This window comes from Schistocerca piceifrons, chromosome 2 (assembly GCF_021461385.2).
Source record: "Schistocerca piceifrons isolate TAMUIC-IGC-003096 chromosome 2, iqSchPice1.1, whole genome shotgun sequence".
Lineage (NCBI taxonomy): Eukaryota > Metazoa > Arthropoda > Insecta > Orthoptera > Acrididae > Schistocerca > Schistocerca piceifrons.
Genome location: NC_060139.1, coordinates 679,936,370 through 679,951,847, shown reverse-complemented (window position 1 = coordinate 679,951,847; position 15,478 = coordinate 679,936,370). Strand labels below are relative to the sequence as shown.

The 15,478-nt window shown below is 43.6% G+C and overlaps 1 protein-coding gene across 1 annotated transcript in view; it reads left to right on the top strand.

Annotated features, from left to right (window-relative positions):
* Positions 1-15,478, top strand: part of LOC124775747 (gastrin/cholecystokinin type B receptor-like) — a 65,499-nt gene that overhangs the window by 13,227 nt on the left and 36,794 nt on the right. Inside the window, exon 2 of the mRNA XM_047250577.1 lies at positions 6,827-6,944. Coding sequence (XP_047106533.1) covers positions 6,827-6,944 — 118 coding nt within the window. The remainder of the gene's footprint in view (positions 1-6,826; positions 6,945-15,478) is intronic.

Here is a 15,478-nt window from a genome sequence, read left to right as displayed (position 1 = left end):
TCTAAAGGTGGTAGGGGTAAAATACAGGGAGCGAAAGGCTATTTACAATTTGTACAGAAAGCAGATGGCAGTTATAAGAGTCGAGGGGCATGAAAGGGAAGCAGTGGTTGGGAAAGAAGTGAGACAGGGTTGTAGCCTATCCCTGATGTTATTCAATCTTTATATTGAGCAAGCAATAAAGGAAACAAAAGAAAAATTCGGAGTAGGTATTAAAGTCCATAGGGAAGAAATAAAAACGTTGAGGTTCGCCGATGACATTGTAATTCTGTCAGAGACAGCAAATGACTTGGAAGAGCAGTTGAACGGAATGGGCAGTGTCTTTAAAGGAGGATATAAGATGAACATCAACAAAAGCAAAACGAGGATAATGTAATGTAGTCGAATTAATTCGGGTGATGCTGAGGGAATTAGATTAGGAAATGAGACACTTAAAGTAGTAAAGGATTTTTGCTATTTGGGGATCAAAATAACTGATGATGGTCGGAGTGGGGAAGATATAAAATGTTGACTGGTAATGGCAAGGAAAGCATTTCTAAAGAAGAGAAATTTGTTAACATCGAGCATAGATTTACGTGTCAGGTAGTCTTTTTAAAAGTATTTGTATGGTGTGTAGCCATGCATGGATGTGAAACGTGGACGATAACTAATTTAGACAAGAAGAGAATAGAAGGTTTTGAAATGTGGTGCTGCAGAAGAATGCTGAAGATCAGATGGGTAGATCACATAACTAATGAGCAGGTATTGAATAAAATTGGGGAGAAAAGGAGTTTGTGCCACAACTTGACAAGAAGAAGGGACCGGTTGGTAGGACATGTTCTGAGGCATCAAGGGATCACAAATTTAGCGTTGGAGGGCAGCGTGAAGGGTAAAAATCGTAGAGGGAGACCAAGAGATGAATACACTCAGCAGATTCAGAAGGATATAGGTTGCAGTAAGTACTGGGAGATGAAGAAGCTTACACAGGATAGAGTAGCATGGACAGCTGCATCCAACCAGTCTCAGGACTGAAGACAACAACAACAACAACAACACTGACTTTTTGATCACCCGGTATATATATATACTTCCCATAGGTTTATGTTAAGCCCGCATCTCGTGGTCGTGCGTTAGCGTTCTCGCTTCCCACGCCCGGGTTCCCGGGTTCGATTCCCGGCGGGGTCAGGGATTTTCTCTGCCTCGTGATGGCTGGGTGTTGTGTGCTGTCCTTAGGTTAGTTAGGTTTAAGTAGTTCTAAGCTCTAGGGGACTTATGACCACAGCAGTTGAGTCCCATAGTACTCAGAGCCATTTGAGCCATTTGAGTTTATGTTAACGAAGCGACTCCTAACTGATGTTTACCAAAGTGTGATCCGTTAACTAGCATGTGGGGATATAGATGCAGATATAGATGTTTAAACACGCTAGTAAACGGATCACAGTTCGATAAAGATCAGTTAGGAGTCGCTTCGTTAACATGAACCTATGGGAAGTATACTACTGTGTGTTAAATAGTTCTGCGTCTGGGAAGTAAGGTTACACTAGACGGCCGAAACAGGTCACAAGCAACCTAACAACGAAAGATCTTAGCTTGTCGCAAACAGTGACTTGGAATCAAGGAATGGGTTCCTGAAACTTTACGTGTGGAGCTCATGAATGTGTGAACCGAAACGTAGTTGTCGGAAACAAGAGAATACGAAACTGGGCGCATTTGAAAAATGTAAAAATTGTGTCAAATGATGAAGTACCAACAAAGAAACATGTTATGGAACATCTTTACCAGAACAAGGAAGTGGCAACGCGAGTAACCCCCACCTCCGATTCTGTATAGCACACTTTCAAACGTCTGATTCTTCTACAAATTAGTTAATGTGAAAGATATTTGACGACAAGCATATAAGGAGAAAGAGTTTAAAATTACGTTTAAAGTTTGTTGGAAGTCTACCAGTGCTACAGTCTCAAACACTTGTTGAATACAGTCTGGGTCATTTGGGCGTAGTGAGTTACAGAGCCTGAAGACAAATACAGAGTTTGCAACAGTAATACTTAATTTATTGTGTTAACGGAAGATGATGCCGCTTGCAAGAGGTCGATGTGGGAATCGACTAAACTGGTCAGTTAAATGCCTGATCCCGTCGGAACTAACGGGAATCAGAACCCCGCCACCGCAATTTTTCAGATACGTAATATGCATGGATCAAGTCATCTGAAACGGATGTTAATCAAACACGCAACAAATTAACGGCATACACTTGGCACTGCATGAACAATCTTACAGAAACGCGTGGACACAATTCTCTACTATGACGCCCGCTTGCATATCGGTCAAGGGTACAGAACAGAAAAAGAAATCATGTTTCTCCATAAAATCCTTTCAGGATTACGAACGCTTACTCGAACCTGCGTCCTATTCAGCACTTACCAAACCAAAAATCGGCTTCATAGTTCAAAGGCAGCATCCGCGCGCCACGGTGTCTGATATCAGTGTCCAGAAGATGTCCGGCACAGTCAATCTCAACACAGAGTCAGAACATCTGCCCCTTTCCAAATCTGACACCAGGACGCCGAAAAACGCCGCTTCTCTATCCTCCTGAGTGCTCCACGAAAAAGCAACCGTCCTAAAAATGTTCATCAGGCAAACACAGTGGGTACTAGTGAACGGACAATGAAACGAAGGTAACTCCACTCTTCGCGTCACTCTCATAAGAAAGTTTTTAGGAACATCAACCAGAAAGTTTCCACGGGAGAAGATAGAGAGACAGAGAATGAGAGAGAGAGAGAGAGAGAGAGAGAGAGAGAGAGAGAGAGAGCTTATTATGTGGAGGCCGTCTCCTAGCCTTGAGAAATAACTTTGGCAGGGCAAGGATTGCGTTCCTCGCTTCAAACTACTGTGTGTGACCAATCCATTATCTCCATAACGAAAGACAGTAACTTGCAAGTAGGTGCGCTTTGTCACTTCCAGCCTACGTGCAAACAGTTCTCGTATTTGTAACCTACAAATTTTACGAACACACAAGAGGAAGGCGTTTCCTGAACAGGTACGCAACACCGTGACGCCTCAAAGTCAGCCTCTCTGAGCTTAAGTGGCGTCTGTCCTTTGAAGCCTCCATCTCGCCAGATTCCTTAAACGCAAGCTAAATGAGCTACCTCTTGTGAAGGGACACAAAAGCAGCCAGCCAACGCAACTCGCGGCTGGATTATGGGTATCGCAGAGTAGCATTTTCTCATGTCATGTGGGGTAAAGTATATAAAATAAGGTTGTGGGGATGCCCGTCTCCCGCCCCCTCTCACCCCTCCTCACACAAAGTCCGAGTCTCGCTACCACATAGATTAAACTACCAAGAGAGAGCTCGTAATGATTAAAAAAATAGCTCATACTTTCCCTCTGCCAAGAAGTACATGCAAATTACAGTCGGAAGATGAATTGTGGGAGATGCTAGCTATTAATCTTATCCAGTTACCCTGAGGTAACAAAAGTCAAGGGATAGGGATGTGCACATACACCAAGTCGGTAGTATCGCGTACACAAGATACACAAGGACAGTGAATTGACGGAGACTCATTTGCACTCATGTGATTCGAGCGAAAAGGCTTCCGACGTGATTATGGCCGCAAGACGGGAATTAACAGAATTTGATAAATTTCCTTTAATTTACGTCTATGGTCACAATCTTTTTTTGTTTAACAGATTACCGGTTTCGGTCTTTAATGACCATCATCAGATCTGTTTCATAAAAACAAAGTTCTAATGTACTGCAGCCATAGTGGCATCGTCAAATGTTTAATGCGGAATCAGCACCAGCATCGTCATATATATATAAATCATATCACATGCACGATTCATGTTGTCAGTATCACTGATGCTGGTGCTGATTCCGCGTTTAACATTTGACGATGCCACTATGGCTGCAGTACATTAGAACTTTGTTTTTATGAAACAGATATGATGATGGTCATTAAACAAAAAGATTGTGACCATAGACGTAAATTAAAGGAAATCTATTAAATACACGGGTCACTGTGTTTTTTCGCGACGATGTCTCAGCTTGTGTAACAGAATTTGAGCGCGGAATGGTAGTTGGAGCTAGACTCATGTACATTCCATTTCGGAAAACGTTACAGATTTGACATTCTAAGATCCACGTCGTCAAGAGAGTGCCGAGAATGTCAAATCTGAAGCATTACCTATCGCCACTGACAACGCAGGGGTAGACGGCCCTCACTTAATGAACGAGAGCAGCGGCGTTTGCGTAGAGTTATCAGTGCTAACGGACAAGCAGCACTGAATGAAATAACCGCAAAAATCAATATGGAACGTACGACGAAAGTGTCTACTAGGACAGTGCGGCGAAATCTGGCGTTAATAGGCTATGACCCAGACGACCGACGCGAGTACTTTTGCTAACACCGTGACATCGCCTCCAGCGCTTCTCGTGGGCTCGTGGCCATATCGGTTGGATCCTGGACTACTGGAAAACCGTGGGCTGGTCAGATGAGTCCCGATATCAGTTGGTAAGAGGTGATGGTAGGTGTCGTATGTGGCGCGGATCCGTCGAAGCCATGGGCCCAACTTGTCAAAACGGTTGGTGGTGGCTGCGTAATGGTGTGAGCTGTGTTTACGTGGAATGGATAGGATCCTCTGGTCTAACTGAACCGATTATTGACTGGAAACGGTTATGTTAGACTACTTGAGGTCCATTTTCAGACGTTGATGGGCCTTATATTCCCAAACAACCGTGGAATTTTTGTGGATGGCAATACACAATGTCACCGGTTCACAGTTGTTCGCGATTGGTTTGAAGAACATTCTGGACAGTTTAAGCGAATGTTTCGGCCAGCCAGCTCGCCCATCACGAATCCCGTCGAACATTTGTGAGATATACTAGAGAGGTGAGTTCGTGCACGATATCCTACACTTTCGCTGTAGAGCCAACACGGCTCAGTATTTCTGCAGTGGACTTCCAATGACTTGTTGAGTCCATGGCCACGTCGGGTTGGTGTATAAGGCGCTGCGAAAGGAAGCCCGACACGATGTTAGGAGTATCCCATGACTTCTGTCACCTCAGTATATTTCTGTTACTTCTTTTTATCAGAGTGACGGAAATTGGTCTCACATGAAACTAGTCTGCCAGACCACTGGCAGAAGCCATTCACTCTTAATGAGTAGGTTATAAAAGCACTATAAATTTTTAAACCTGATCAGTACTTGTATGAAATGCTGAAAATCAAATTTCTGTTCCCCCACTAAACCGATAATACGCAGTCTGCAACTGGGATCGTGCACCGTCAACCATTAACCGGTTAGCCGTTTAGTAATGCAGAAGTGGAGCGGTATTCTGGATCAGTTAAATTGCCAATGGATGAAGCAGCGGAGAAGAATATGTCAGAAACAAACAGAAACTGGGAAAGTTAATCGACAATGCATTTACTATTAAGTAAAATGTGTCATTTGAGTTACTAATTTATGTTCTTAGTTAGCATCTACATAATTGTTTTCTTGGTTTCTGCGTTAATATTATTTTACTCTCCTCCCTTTTTAAGAAAAAAACACTCTCTCTCTCTCTCTCTCTCTCTCTCTCTCTTTCTGTCACTCTTTCTCTCCTCTCTCTCCCTATATGTCAGGTACCTAATTCAATTCTCATGACAGCGCAGTGGTTGCAAATCTCTAGACAGACTTTGTTTGCATATTATGACAGAATAGAAAATTGAGTGCTAACATCTATTGCGTTTGTTCCAGTAATTTCGTGTTATTTGTTTTCTCACAGCTGAGTACCTGCATCTAGACAATTCCCGCGTATAGATCTCACAGATGCAAATTCTGTGAAAAGAACGATATGTCCAACATTACTGTGCAGAATGTATCTTGTACGTAGTATTGAAAGTGGAACCAGACTAATTATGAGAAGCATCTATCATAGGATTGCCAAATTGAGTGCCTTTTTTCCAGTCGCTACATCCAATGGTAGAGTTGTTAGTAACATCTTGATCAGAATTCTGTAACTTATTTGAAACAACCAATTCTTGTACTGCTTTGGTATCTTTTTCTTTTTTCCATATCCATCCCTACTCTCACCGGAGGCCCCAACAAAAACCAAAAGTATATGAGAATCATAACGTTACGTCATGCACGTCATGAGTGTTTTATGGTTGTATTATTAAATGCTTCTTTATTTGTAATTGAAAGGCTGAAAAGCAGCACCATAGCGTTTAATTTATGTGAAAATGATGATAATCAATTACTAACATTGTTTTCTGCTGTTTAATTATAACTGTACTACGCAGTGCCCCGTAAACAGAATTACTGCCACACCAGACACGTCGTCCGGCCGTAAATACTTACAAGTTACTGATGCCCTTGCAAATCAGGGACGGGCAGCCAGTTACTAGTAAAAGGAATATAGAAAAAAAAGATACCAAATTAGTATTAAGAATTGGCTGTGAAAGCGTTGGAGAGGAGGTTGTACTGAATGTGGGGTGTATGTGAACCAAGGGACTGATAGTGGTGAAGTCAGTCACTAGGATCTGACTTATGCAGAAAGCGAATGGATTAGAGCCTTTCATTGAGCTACGACAGCTACAGTAGTTGCAACTGGTAGGATGGATAGGTCTAAGGGAGATGGGGTTGATTACAACTGCGATGGGAACGGTTGTGAATTGATTGCGTATGAGGGGTAATATGTATGCTGACTGAGGTTGTTCCAGCAGATCAGGCTTTTCAAGGACGGAAGATACAATGAAGTCCTGGAAATCAGGTTGAAGAGTTTTGTTAACATTTCGAGCTAGTCAGAACACTAATGGATACGGAACGATAGGCCAAGTAGTGATGTATTAATAGATTCGTTGTGTTCCAGGAAGTACCGGCTGATGTTACGCTGCTGTCTCGGCTCGCTGGCTGCAAGCGACCTCCTGTTATCAGTTTTCGCTGTCATAAGCAACACTTCCAACCTCAGTCATCCCATACTTAGATGGGTAAGTCCATTTTTAAGAGAACTCTGTTATTATGAAGCGACGTGTGATGCTTTCCAGCAAAGAATTCATTGCACGGTACTTAACACCTCTGAAAAGGAAAACATATGTGCTTGACCGACATACAATTTCCGACATCTATCTATCGCCTTGATTTTCCTATTTAGAAATCCGCTCACGCTTCACAGACAATTCAAAAAAATAGTTCCATGATCTCATATCTGAGGATTTTTTTTTATACGTGGCTGCGTAAAGTCATTGATGTTTAAAATCCCATTAAGAACTGGGTGGGTGGGGGGCGGGGCAGTTGTATGTCTCTCTCTGGACGACAGATAATAGGCAAAGTCTTATGTCTGTTGTAAAGCAGATCATCAGTCTGAACTGTTGCTACGAGGCTAACTTGGTGCTATAAGGTTTTGTGCTTCTCTCTGATATTTGTAAAATTTATTGCGTCTAAGTTTCTGAAATTAGTTTCTGCCTGAGGAACGTCGGGTTTAATCTGAATTAGAGAGGCTTACTGCAGTACATTTGTTCCGTTTTTGAAAGTAGGGTTATCCACTGCTGGCTTGCTGGGCCTATCGTAGCTTCATCACGTCACCTTTAGCCGTCACTTTTCGGAGTTCCCGTAAGGCCTTCAAAGCTACCGTAGCGGTCTCAGGGCACACTCAGTCCCCGCTCCGCCCCTATGGACAATAGGACAGTCTCCTGCTTCATGCCGTTGCCCGCCTCCCGCAAGTGGACGAAACGTTGGACTTTTGGCAGATAGGAGAACTTCTAAAGATTGGAATAACGGAGCAGTTATACCGATATTCAAGAAAAGTAATATAAAATAGTGCCAAAGCTATCGGGAATCACACTAATGAGTCATTTTATCTTTGAGAAAGCTTTGGAAACTCGATTTTGGACCAAAACAGGAGAAAGGATGAGAGAAAACCAACATGGTTTCAGAGCAGGAAGGTCTGCAGTAGGTCTAATTTTCACCGAAAGACATTTACAGAAGTATCAGTATTAAAATGGAACAGCTCTGCTAATCACCTTCCTGTACTCTGAAAAAGGACATGATTACGTAGAATCAAGGTATAGAAGTCTCTGGAGAACAGAGGAGTAAACATCTGTACGAAGGATAAGACCAATGCACAATATGAGTGTCAGCTGTGTTAAACTGGGAGAAGAGAGATCAAATTGCCTGAAACAGAAGAACGGCTTGAGACAGTGGAAGTCCACATTCACCATTGGTCCTCATTGTGGTGATGGATGAGATAAGGAGCGTAGAGGTCCAAGTAATTGGCGAAGGAAATAGGAAACAATAGTGTTTACAAATGATTTGATGATTTGGGGAAACACAGAAGAGGAAGAGGAGGAACGAATAACACAAGGATACGGGACTTACTGTATTTCTGTAAGTAAATGTAACATGATGATTTCAATCAAGAATAAGAGAGAGTCACATCTAGAATAATAATTGGTGGGGAACAACTGACGAAGGAGGAGAGTTTCAAATATCTGGGGAGATTAATATATGACAATGGAAGATGCTACAGAGAAATAAGTACCCGGGGGAAGCTAGCAGAAAGATTACAAGAGAATGTTAGAGGTGTGATATGGAACAAGGACGTCCCTCAAAACAGCAGAACAGCAGAACATCGAGTGTACTACATTGACGGAGAAAATCGCATCACCAAGGGCGAGTTTTGAGACATAAACAAAAGTTGGTGGGCGTGTTCCTACATCTGAAATATGACGTCTTTCAGATTTGGGGCCAGTTGCCTAAGAGTGGAGAAAGTAGCGCCGTTATGAGGATGCAAATCAGGTTTGATTTAAATACACGCAATAACAGTCGTGAGATTCAGTTATCTTTTAGATTTTACATGATGGGTTGATGTCAGTTAAGAATTCCTTTATGTTGACAATGATGCCATTGTCAACACTTTACTGAATTTGAACGATATCGTGTAATAGGGCTACGAGAAGATGGAAGTCCCTTATGCGATAATGCAGCAAGACTTGGCAAGAATGTAGCCACTTTACATGAATGCTGGCAGCAGTGCTCATGAGAACGTGCGGTCCCAAGAAGATCGAGCTTCGGACGACCATGTGGCACTACCACCGTGTTCGGCGTATGGCTCTGAGCAACGTAATGCGACTGCACAACAATTTGAATAGCAGCTGGCAGCACAGTGAAACGACGAACGGTTACAAACCGGTTGCTTCAAGGACAGCTCCGAGCCAGACGCCCAGTACCGTGCATTCTCCTGACCCCTGACCACCACCATTGGCGACTCAAGTGGTGTCAAGCGAGAGCTCATTGAAGGGCAGGGTGGAGGTCTGATGTGTTTTCCGATGCAAACTGGTTCTGAGTCGGTGGCAGTGATGCCGTGTGTTGTTTAGGAGAACGGCAGTTGTGGGTCTGGAATCAACCTGTCTGCGTGCTAGACACACTAGACTTACACCTGGAGTTACGGTCTGGGGTGCGATTTCGTCTAACAGCAGTAAAACACTTTCATGGCTATACCACGCACCCTGACCGCAAATTTGTACGTCAGTCTGGTGATTCGATCTGTTGTGCTGCAATTCATGAGGAGCATTCCATGAAGTGTTTTCCAACAGGATAACGCTCGCTCACATACCGCTGTTGTAACCCAACATGCTGTCCAGAGTGTCTACATATTCCACTAGCTGCGACATAGTCACTTATATGAACAGTGAATCAATACTGTCAAACGTTTTTTTATTCCAGTCTTTGATCACAATATCAATTCTTTTGACGATGACCGGTTTCAGTCAGTGATGACCATCCTCAGATCTTTTTTAAACCATGTCTTAAAGTGATAAGGCCGTAATGGCATCGTCAAAAATATAAATATACTCTGCACAGCACCGTCACGTCGATCTAAAATAAGGTGTAGAATAGGCCACTTGACTGTGTGGACGATGTAGTCTATCCTACACCTTATTTTAGATGCTGTTTAATTTTGGTTTTTATTTTAGTTCAAAGCACGAAGATGATAGATACTTTACTGAAAGAGATCACACGTTGCTGTTAATCATTTTCTATTTCCAGTGGTCTAAGACTATTGTCAGATTATGAATCACCACACACACACACAAAATATTGACGTACAATATTAGAAAAAATTATAATGTCAGTCTTTCTTGGAATTTTGTACCAAACACGTCTACCCAGCGATTATTTTCAACTGTTACTCGATGAAGGTAATTTGCCAAGCATTAATTTTCCTTTCAAACAACAACATTACTGAAAATCTACATATTCCTCATATGGATTTATATCCATCAGACAGGGAGCACAACAGTGGCGATCAACAATGTCGCTCGAGTATGAGGACATGCATGCACTTGTATTACTGTTCACGTACAACTATGTACAAAAGTCTTTTATTTTATTTTTGTAAAAATCTTCTAATCGCTGTGAACTTGAAAGTTTCGCAGATTCTCAAACCGGTTGTTACTGTAGCCTGGAATGAAAATTTTGTGCGCATAGTGCTGCTAAGTATTTAAAAAAGAACGACCTGATTGCCGGGAAAATGCAGTGTGTGATTTTAGACGACTGACTTCGATTGCTAATTATCTCTGGTTCGAAGGCATTGAGTCATTCTGGTTAAGTACAGTCACCTACTGTCATCACATGTCTTGAATGATAAAACATAGCACATTTTTATAAGTTCATGTACAATGAACATCGTCTACGAAATCTCTAAACTTTGCAAGAAAGATGTTCATTTTTTTAATAAACCAAAAGCCGGCTGCTGCCAGTACTACCAACATCGCATTCCAGTCCTTCAACAGTTCCTGGTAGAGACACCAGCCGACTTTTCTGTGCACAGTGAGTTGCTGCTAACGTGGTTTTCTCCACAAGCCACCGTGTTCCTTGCATCACTGCCATGGACCGCTAATTTAGCGTCATAAGTGGCATCAGCAGAGGTGCTCCTGTCATGTATACAACCTTAGATATTTTTCTCATCCCGTTGTCCTTTTCCATGGTATGTCGAGAACAGACTCACTCGTTGATGGCTGTTTCGCCACGGCAGCAAAGTCGCCCCAGTTGGCTGCTGCCAGACCTATCAACATCACATTCAGAGGCTCAACGCTTCCTGACTAGGGACACTGGGACTTTGCTATACAGAATGAGTTGCAGCTAAAGCGGTTTTATCTTCACACCAGCGATTTCCTCATACCACTGCCACTTCAAATGGTACAAATGGCTCTGAGCACTATGCGACTTAACACCTGAGGTCATCAGTCCCCTAGAACTTAGAACTACTTAAACCTAACTAACCTAAGGACATCACACACATCCAATTCCCGAGGCAGGATTCGTACCTGCGACCGTAGCGGTCGTGCGGTTCCAGACTGAAGCGCCTAGAACCGCTCGGCCACAACGGCCGGCGCCACTGCCACTGTCTGCTAATTTGGCATCAGAAGTGACATTAGCAGAGGTGCTACTACGCTCATCAGCAATGCAAGTGAGGCACAGCACGTGCCGTTTATAATCATTCATGGGCTCCTGGTATCTATTCTACCATGCATTTCTCCTCGTATTAGTGTCCTGTTCCTCGTTATGTCGAGTATAGACTCACTCCGTGCAAGCTGCTTCCCTAAGGCAGGCTGAGTCGATACTGCTTACTTAGCAAGGTCATATCATCTGACTGCTGCCAGCATTACCAAGAGGGCTCGCACAGAAAAATCTAAGTGCTCGTTTCTCCCGCGTGCCTTTAGAGAGTGGAACGGTAGAGAGACAGCTTGAAGGTGGTTCATTGAACCCTCTGCCAGGCACTTTACTGTAAATAGCAGAGTAATCACGTAGATGTAGGTGTAGATCACATTCAGATGCCCCAACATTTCCTGACTAGGGGCATAGGCGGACTTTGTCATATAGAATGAGTTGTCGCTAAAGCAGTGTTGTCTTCACGCCAGCATTTTCCATACATCACCGCCATGGACCGCTAATTTGGAATCACAATTGGCATTAGCGAAGGTGTTACTGTCATCAGCAATGCAACAGAGAGGCAGCATGTAGGAGTTTTGGATAAAGTGGTTTTGCTTTCACGCCAGCATTTTGCTAGCGTCACCGCCGTGGACCACTGATTTGCATGTGTATTTTATAGACACACGCGGGCTGCTGATATCTGTTTGTCCTTTTTTCTGATCCCGTTGTCCTGCTGCTTGTTGTATCGAGTATAGACTCAATCAGTGCTCGTTTTTTCACCACGGCATGCTGTGCTGCCACTGCCTATTCAGCACGGTCGCCCCAGCCGGCTGCTGCCAACACTGCCAACAATCACATTCTGGCGCCTCAACAGTTCCTGATTAGGGACGCTGGCTGACTTTGCTGTACAGAATGGGTTGTTGCTAAGCGGTTTTATCTTCACAGCAGCATTTTTCTTGCGTCACTGCCATTGACCGCTAATTTGGCATCAGAACTGGCATTAGCAGAGGTGTTACTGTCATCAGAAATGTAACTGAGAGGCAGCGTGTGCATTTTATAGCCTCTCATAGGGTCGTGGCTTATATTCTTCCTTGGATTTTTCTTGTTCTCTGTTACGTCGATTATATACCCAGTTTTGGTCGTTATCGTTATTTATGATACAACACACAAATGTAATCCACAGCTACTCGTTTCTGGAGTGTTTCCAATATCTGGCTGTTTGTGTCCTAGCTTTAATGTATACTCAGTTAAAAGCAATAGTCATAAAATAAAACAAATAAAGCTTGTAAGACTTAATGTCCCCGTCCTACTTTAAAAGCGACAACATCTTAATTCTCTGTTTCGCTTCTCCATACACTCCCCATTCACCAGAGTGCTCCTTTCCTGTTGTTGTAACTCCGGTCACATCTGCTAAGCGTAACGGTTTGGACAAGACATCTGTATTGTACAAAAATCGGCAACTGACTGTAAATAATGAAATGCATGATCCTGTTCTCATAAGTACTACATGAAATCTTCTAAATGTGGCTGGGAAGGGGCCAAGGGAATAATCAATAATACCGGCTGTATGTACACAAGGTAACTTGCAAGGTTGTGGGACCTAGAGCACTGAGCAACACCGTGTGGTGTGTTGGGTGTGATAGAGGAATGGACATTTTGCAAAGCAATTCAGGTAGAAAACATGGTTGAGACGAGAAAGGCCGTGGTTGCCGGGGAAGTATAAGTCACTGCAGATAGTAGGCTATTTTGGGTATAGTTTGTTCAAATGCGCATGAATTCCTAAGGGACCAAACTGCTGAGGTCATCGGTCCCTAGACTTACACACTACTTAAACTAACTTACGCTAAGAACAACACACACACCCATACCGAGGCAGGACTCGAACCTTCGGCGTGAGAGGTAGGTATAGTTTGTTGTGAGTAGTGTTGATAAGTAAATTAGGAATTTTGGAGTTCTCCAAGAATCTACACTAGTAGATTATGCGTTTGACATCCAGATTGCGTCATTTGTGAGCAAGGCTTTCCTCTTCTTTTTCCGTTTCTGTGTTACACGCCTACTGCTTATTCTATTTTTTAGTAAGAGAGATGTAAACCGTGGTACAGCGCTAACAAATTGGAACGTAGGTAAGTATCGCAAAGGCGTCATTGGTTTAGGGGTTTCTGTCTTTACAGGACACGAACTGGCTCAACGCAGCGTAGCAATATGTCGGAATTCCACGGTGGGCATGATAACAGTAAATTCACCTAGAATACTGAAGTCTTAGGAGTTGCATTCAACCAAGAGGGTTGCGTAATAGCATAGAGGACACATTTAGCTATAGTTAAAGAGTGCGATTGTAATATAAGTTAAAAAAGTCTAGATAATATGTCTATTTGCAGCGAATGTATAAGGTTGTAATGGGTTCAGTGGAACGATAACGTTTTAATTTAGTCTGATAAGATGTTGATACATTTGTGAAGTGTGATAGACAGGATACCTTGTTTAGAGAAGACAGATACAAAGTTGTTAAGAGTAAGTACAAGAGTGAATGAAGGCAGCTGGTGAGTAGCAGTGAATACATAGTTTCGTAATGTGGCAGGACGCCTACTGGATCCACACACTCCTGTCCGTGAGAGGTGGTTGGCACTGCTGCCAGATGGAAGGGGCGAACCTAAGGACATTACACCGTGAGCAGTGCCTATTAATAAGAAGAACGGAAAAAAATTGTATATAATGAGTACGGGAAAATTAAAAGTAAATACAATAGATTCATGCCATTATAGCAAGTTCCACGGTTCAGGAGCAGACTGGAATTCGGAGGATCTAATTACTCCCAAGAGGGGAGAAACTGTAGCGGCTTCAGCTCGAGTGGGCCACAGTTGGCTATCAGTTATGAATTCCGGTGGTAGGCACTGTAATACTACATTCAGCATTCTGGAAGCTGCCTTACAACAGGACGGCTTGCCCCACTTAGAACGCATGGGGCAGTGCTTTTCAGGTGGACGTGGCAATAAGTGAGGCTTTTTGTCACAACAGCGCCACCTGAACGCATATATCGGGGTCTATGGCTTGCACTGGGGACTTGTCTGTTGTCACCAAACGTTTGACCTGGCCTGTCCTGGCATCAGTCAGGGCTTCTGATATGACTACTGCTGGTACGAGCTTCTCACGTGATTACCACCAGTGGCACGCTGTGCTTCAGACTTACACTTCATCTCAGCGCTGATGCAGTCTGCACCCAAGCCGGCTGCTTCCAACGTCACATCGGCTACGAGGTACAGTCAAGGACCCGCTAGCGCCAGCAAGCCTGATGCACTTGGGCTTCATTCTGGCTGCGCTCCAGTGGAGCCATTCTGCACACTCCAGTGCCTAACACTCCGTCGCCTCCGCAGAGCCTGGGTTCGTCCGATACCACACCGAGTCCGATTTACAGCCTCCCGGCCTGCCGACAGCACTCGCTACTGGCTGCTTCTCCCCAGGGGACTGTGCTGACACCGCCTCCTCAGCAAGGCTATCCCAGCCGGCTGCTGCCAACACTGCAGTTATTGCAATTCGACACCTAATAGTACCTCACTACTGGCCCTGGCCGACTTTGCTGTATAGAATGAACTGCCAATAAAACTTGGTTACCGTCTTAAATTATTCTATGGCTTCACCATCGCCACAAACTCGAAATTACCCATTCACTGAGGTCATACCGATACTCGACATGCTGACAACCTGGCGGCCATGCTGCTATCCTTGGCTGACAGTGTAGCAGTCAGCAACCCGGACCGCTACAGCGCCGCCGGAAAATCCAAGCCGAAACGTGCCGCGTCCATCACGGCACAAAGATCCACAAGTGTTATGTCGCCGAAGTACTCTTCGAAGGCTCCATGCAGTGCCACAGTAAAAAGGTATACAGTTCCAAGAAAAAAAGAAAAGGTTGGTGTCGTAAGTTGTCAGCTACAATGGCTAAAAACCACTTCCTTACCGTAAACTGGATTTACTTTGACCGTCATAGTTACTTTGACCAATTATAGACAAACATTTTTACAGCTCTCTGCTGGCTATCAGTTGGATGTTTAGTATATATTACTTGGTGGTAAAGTTCCATGAATATACACTAAAT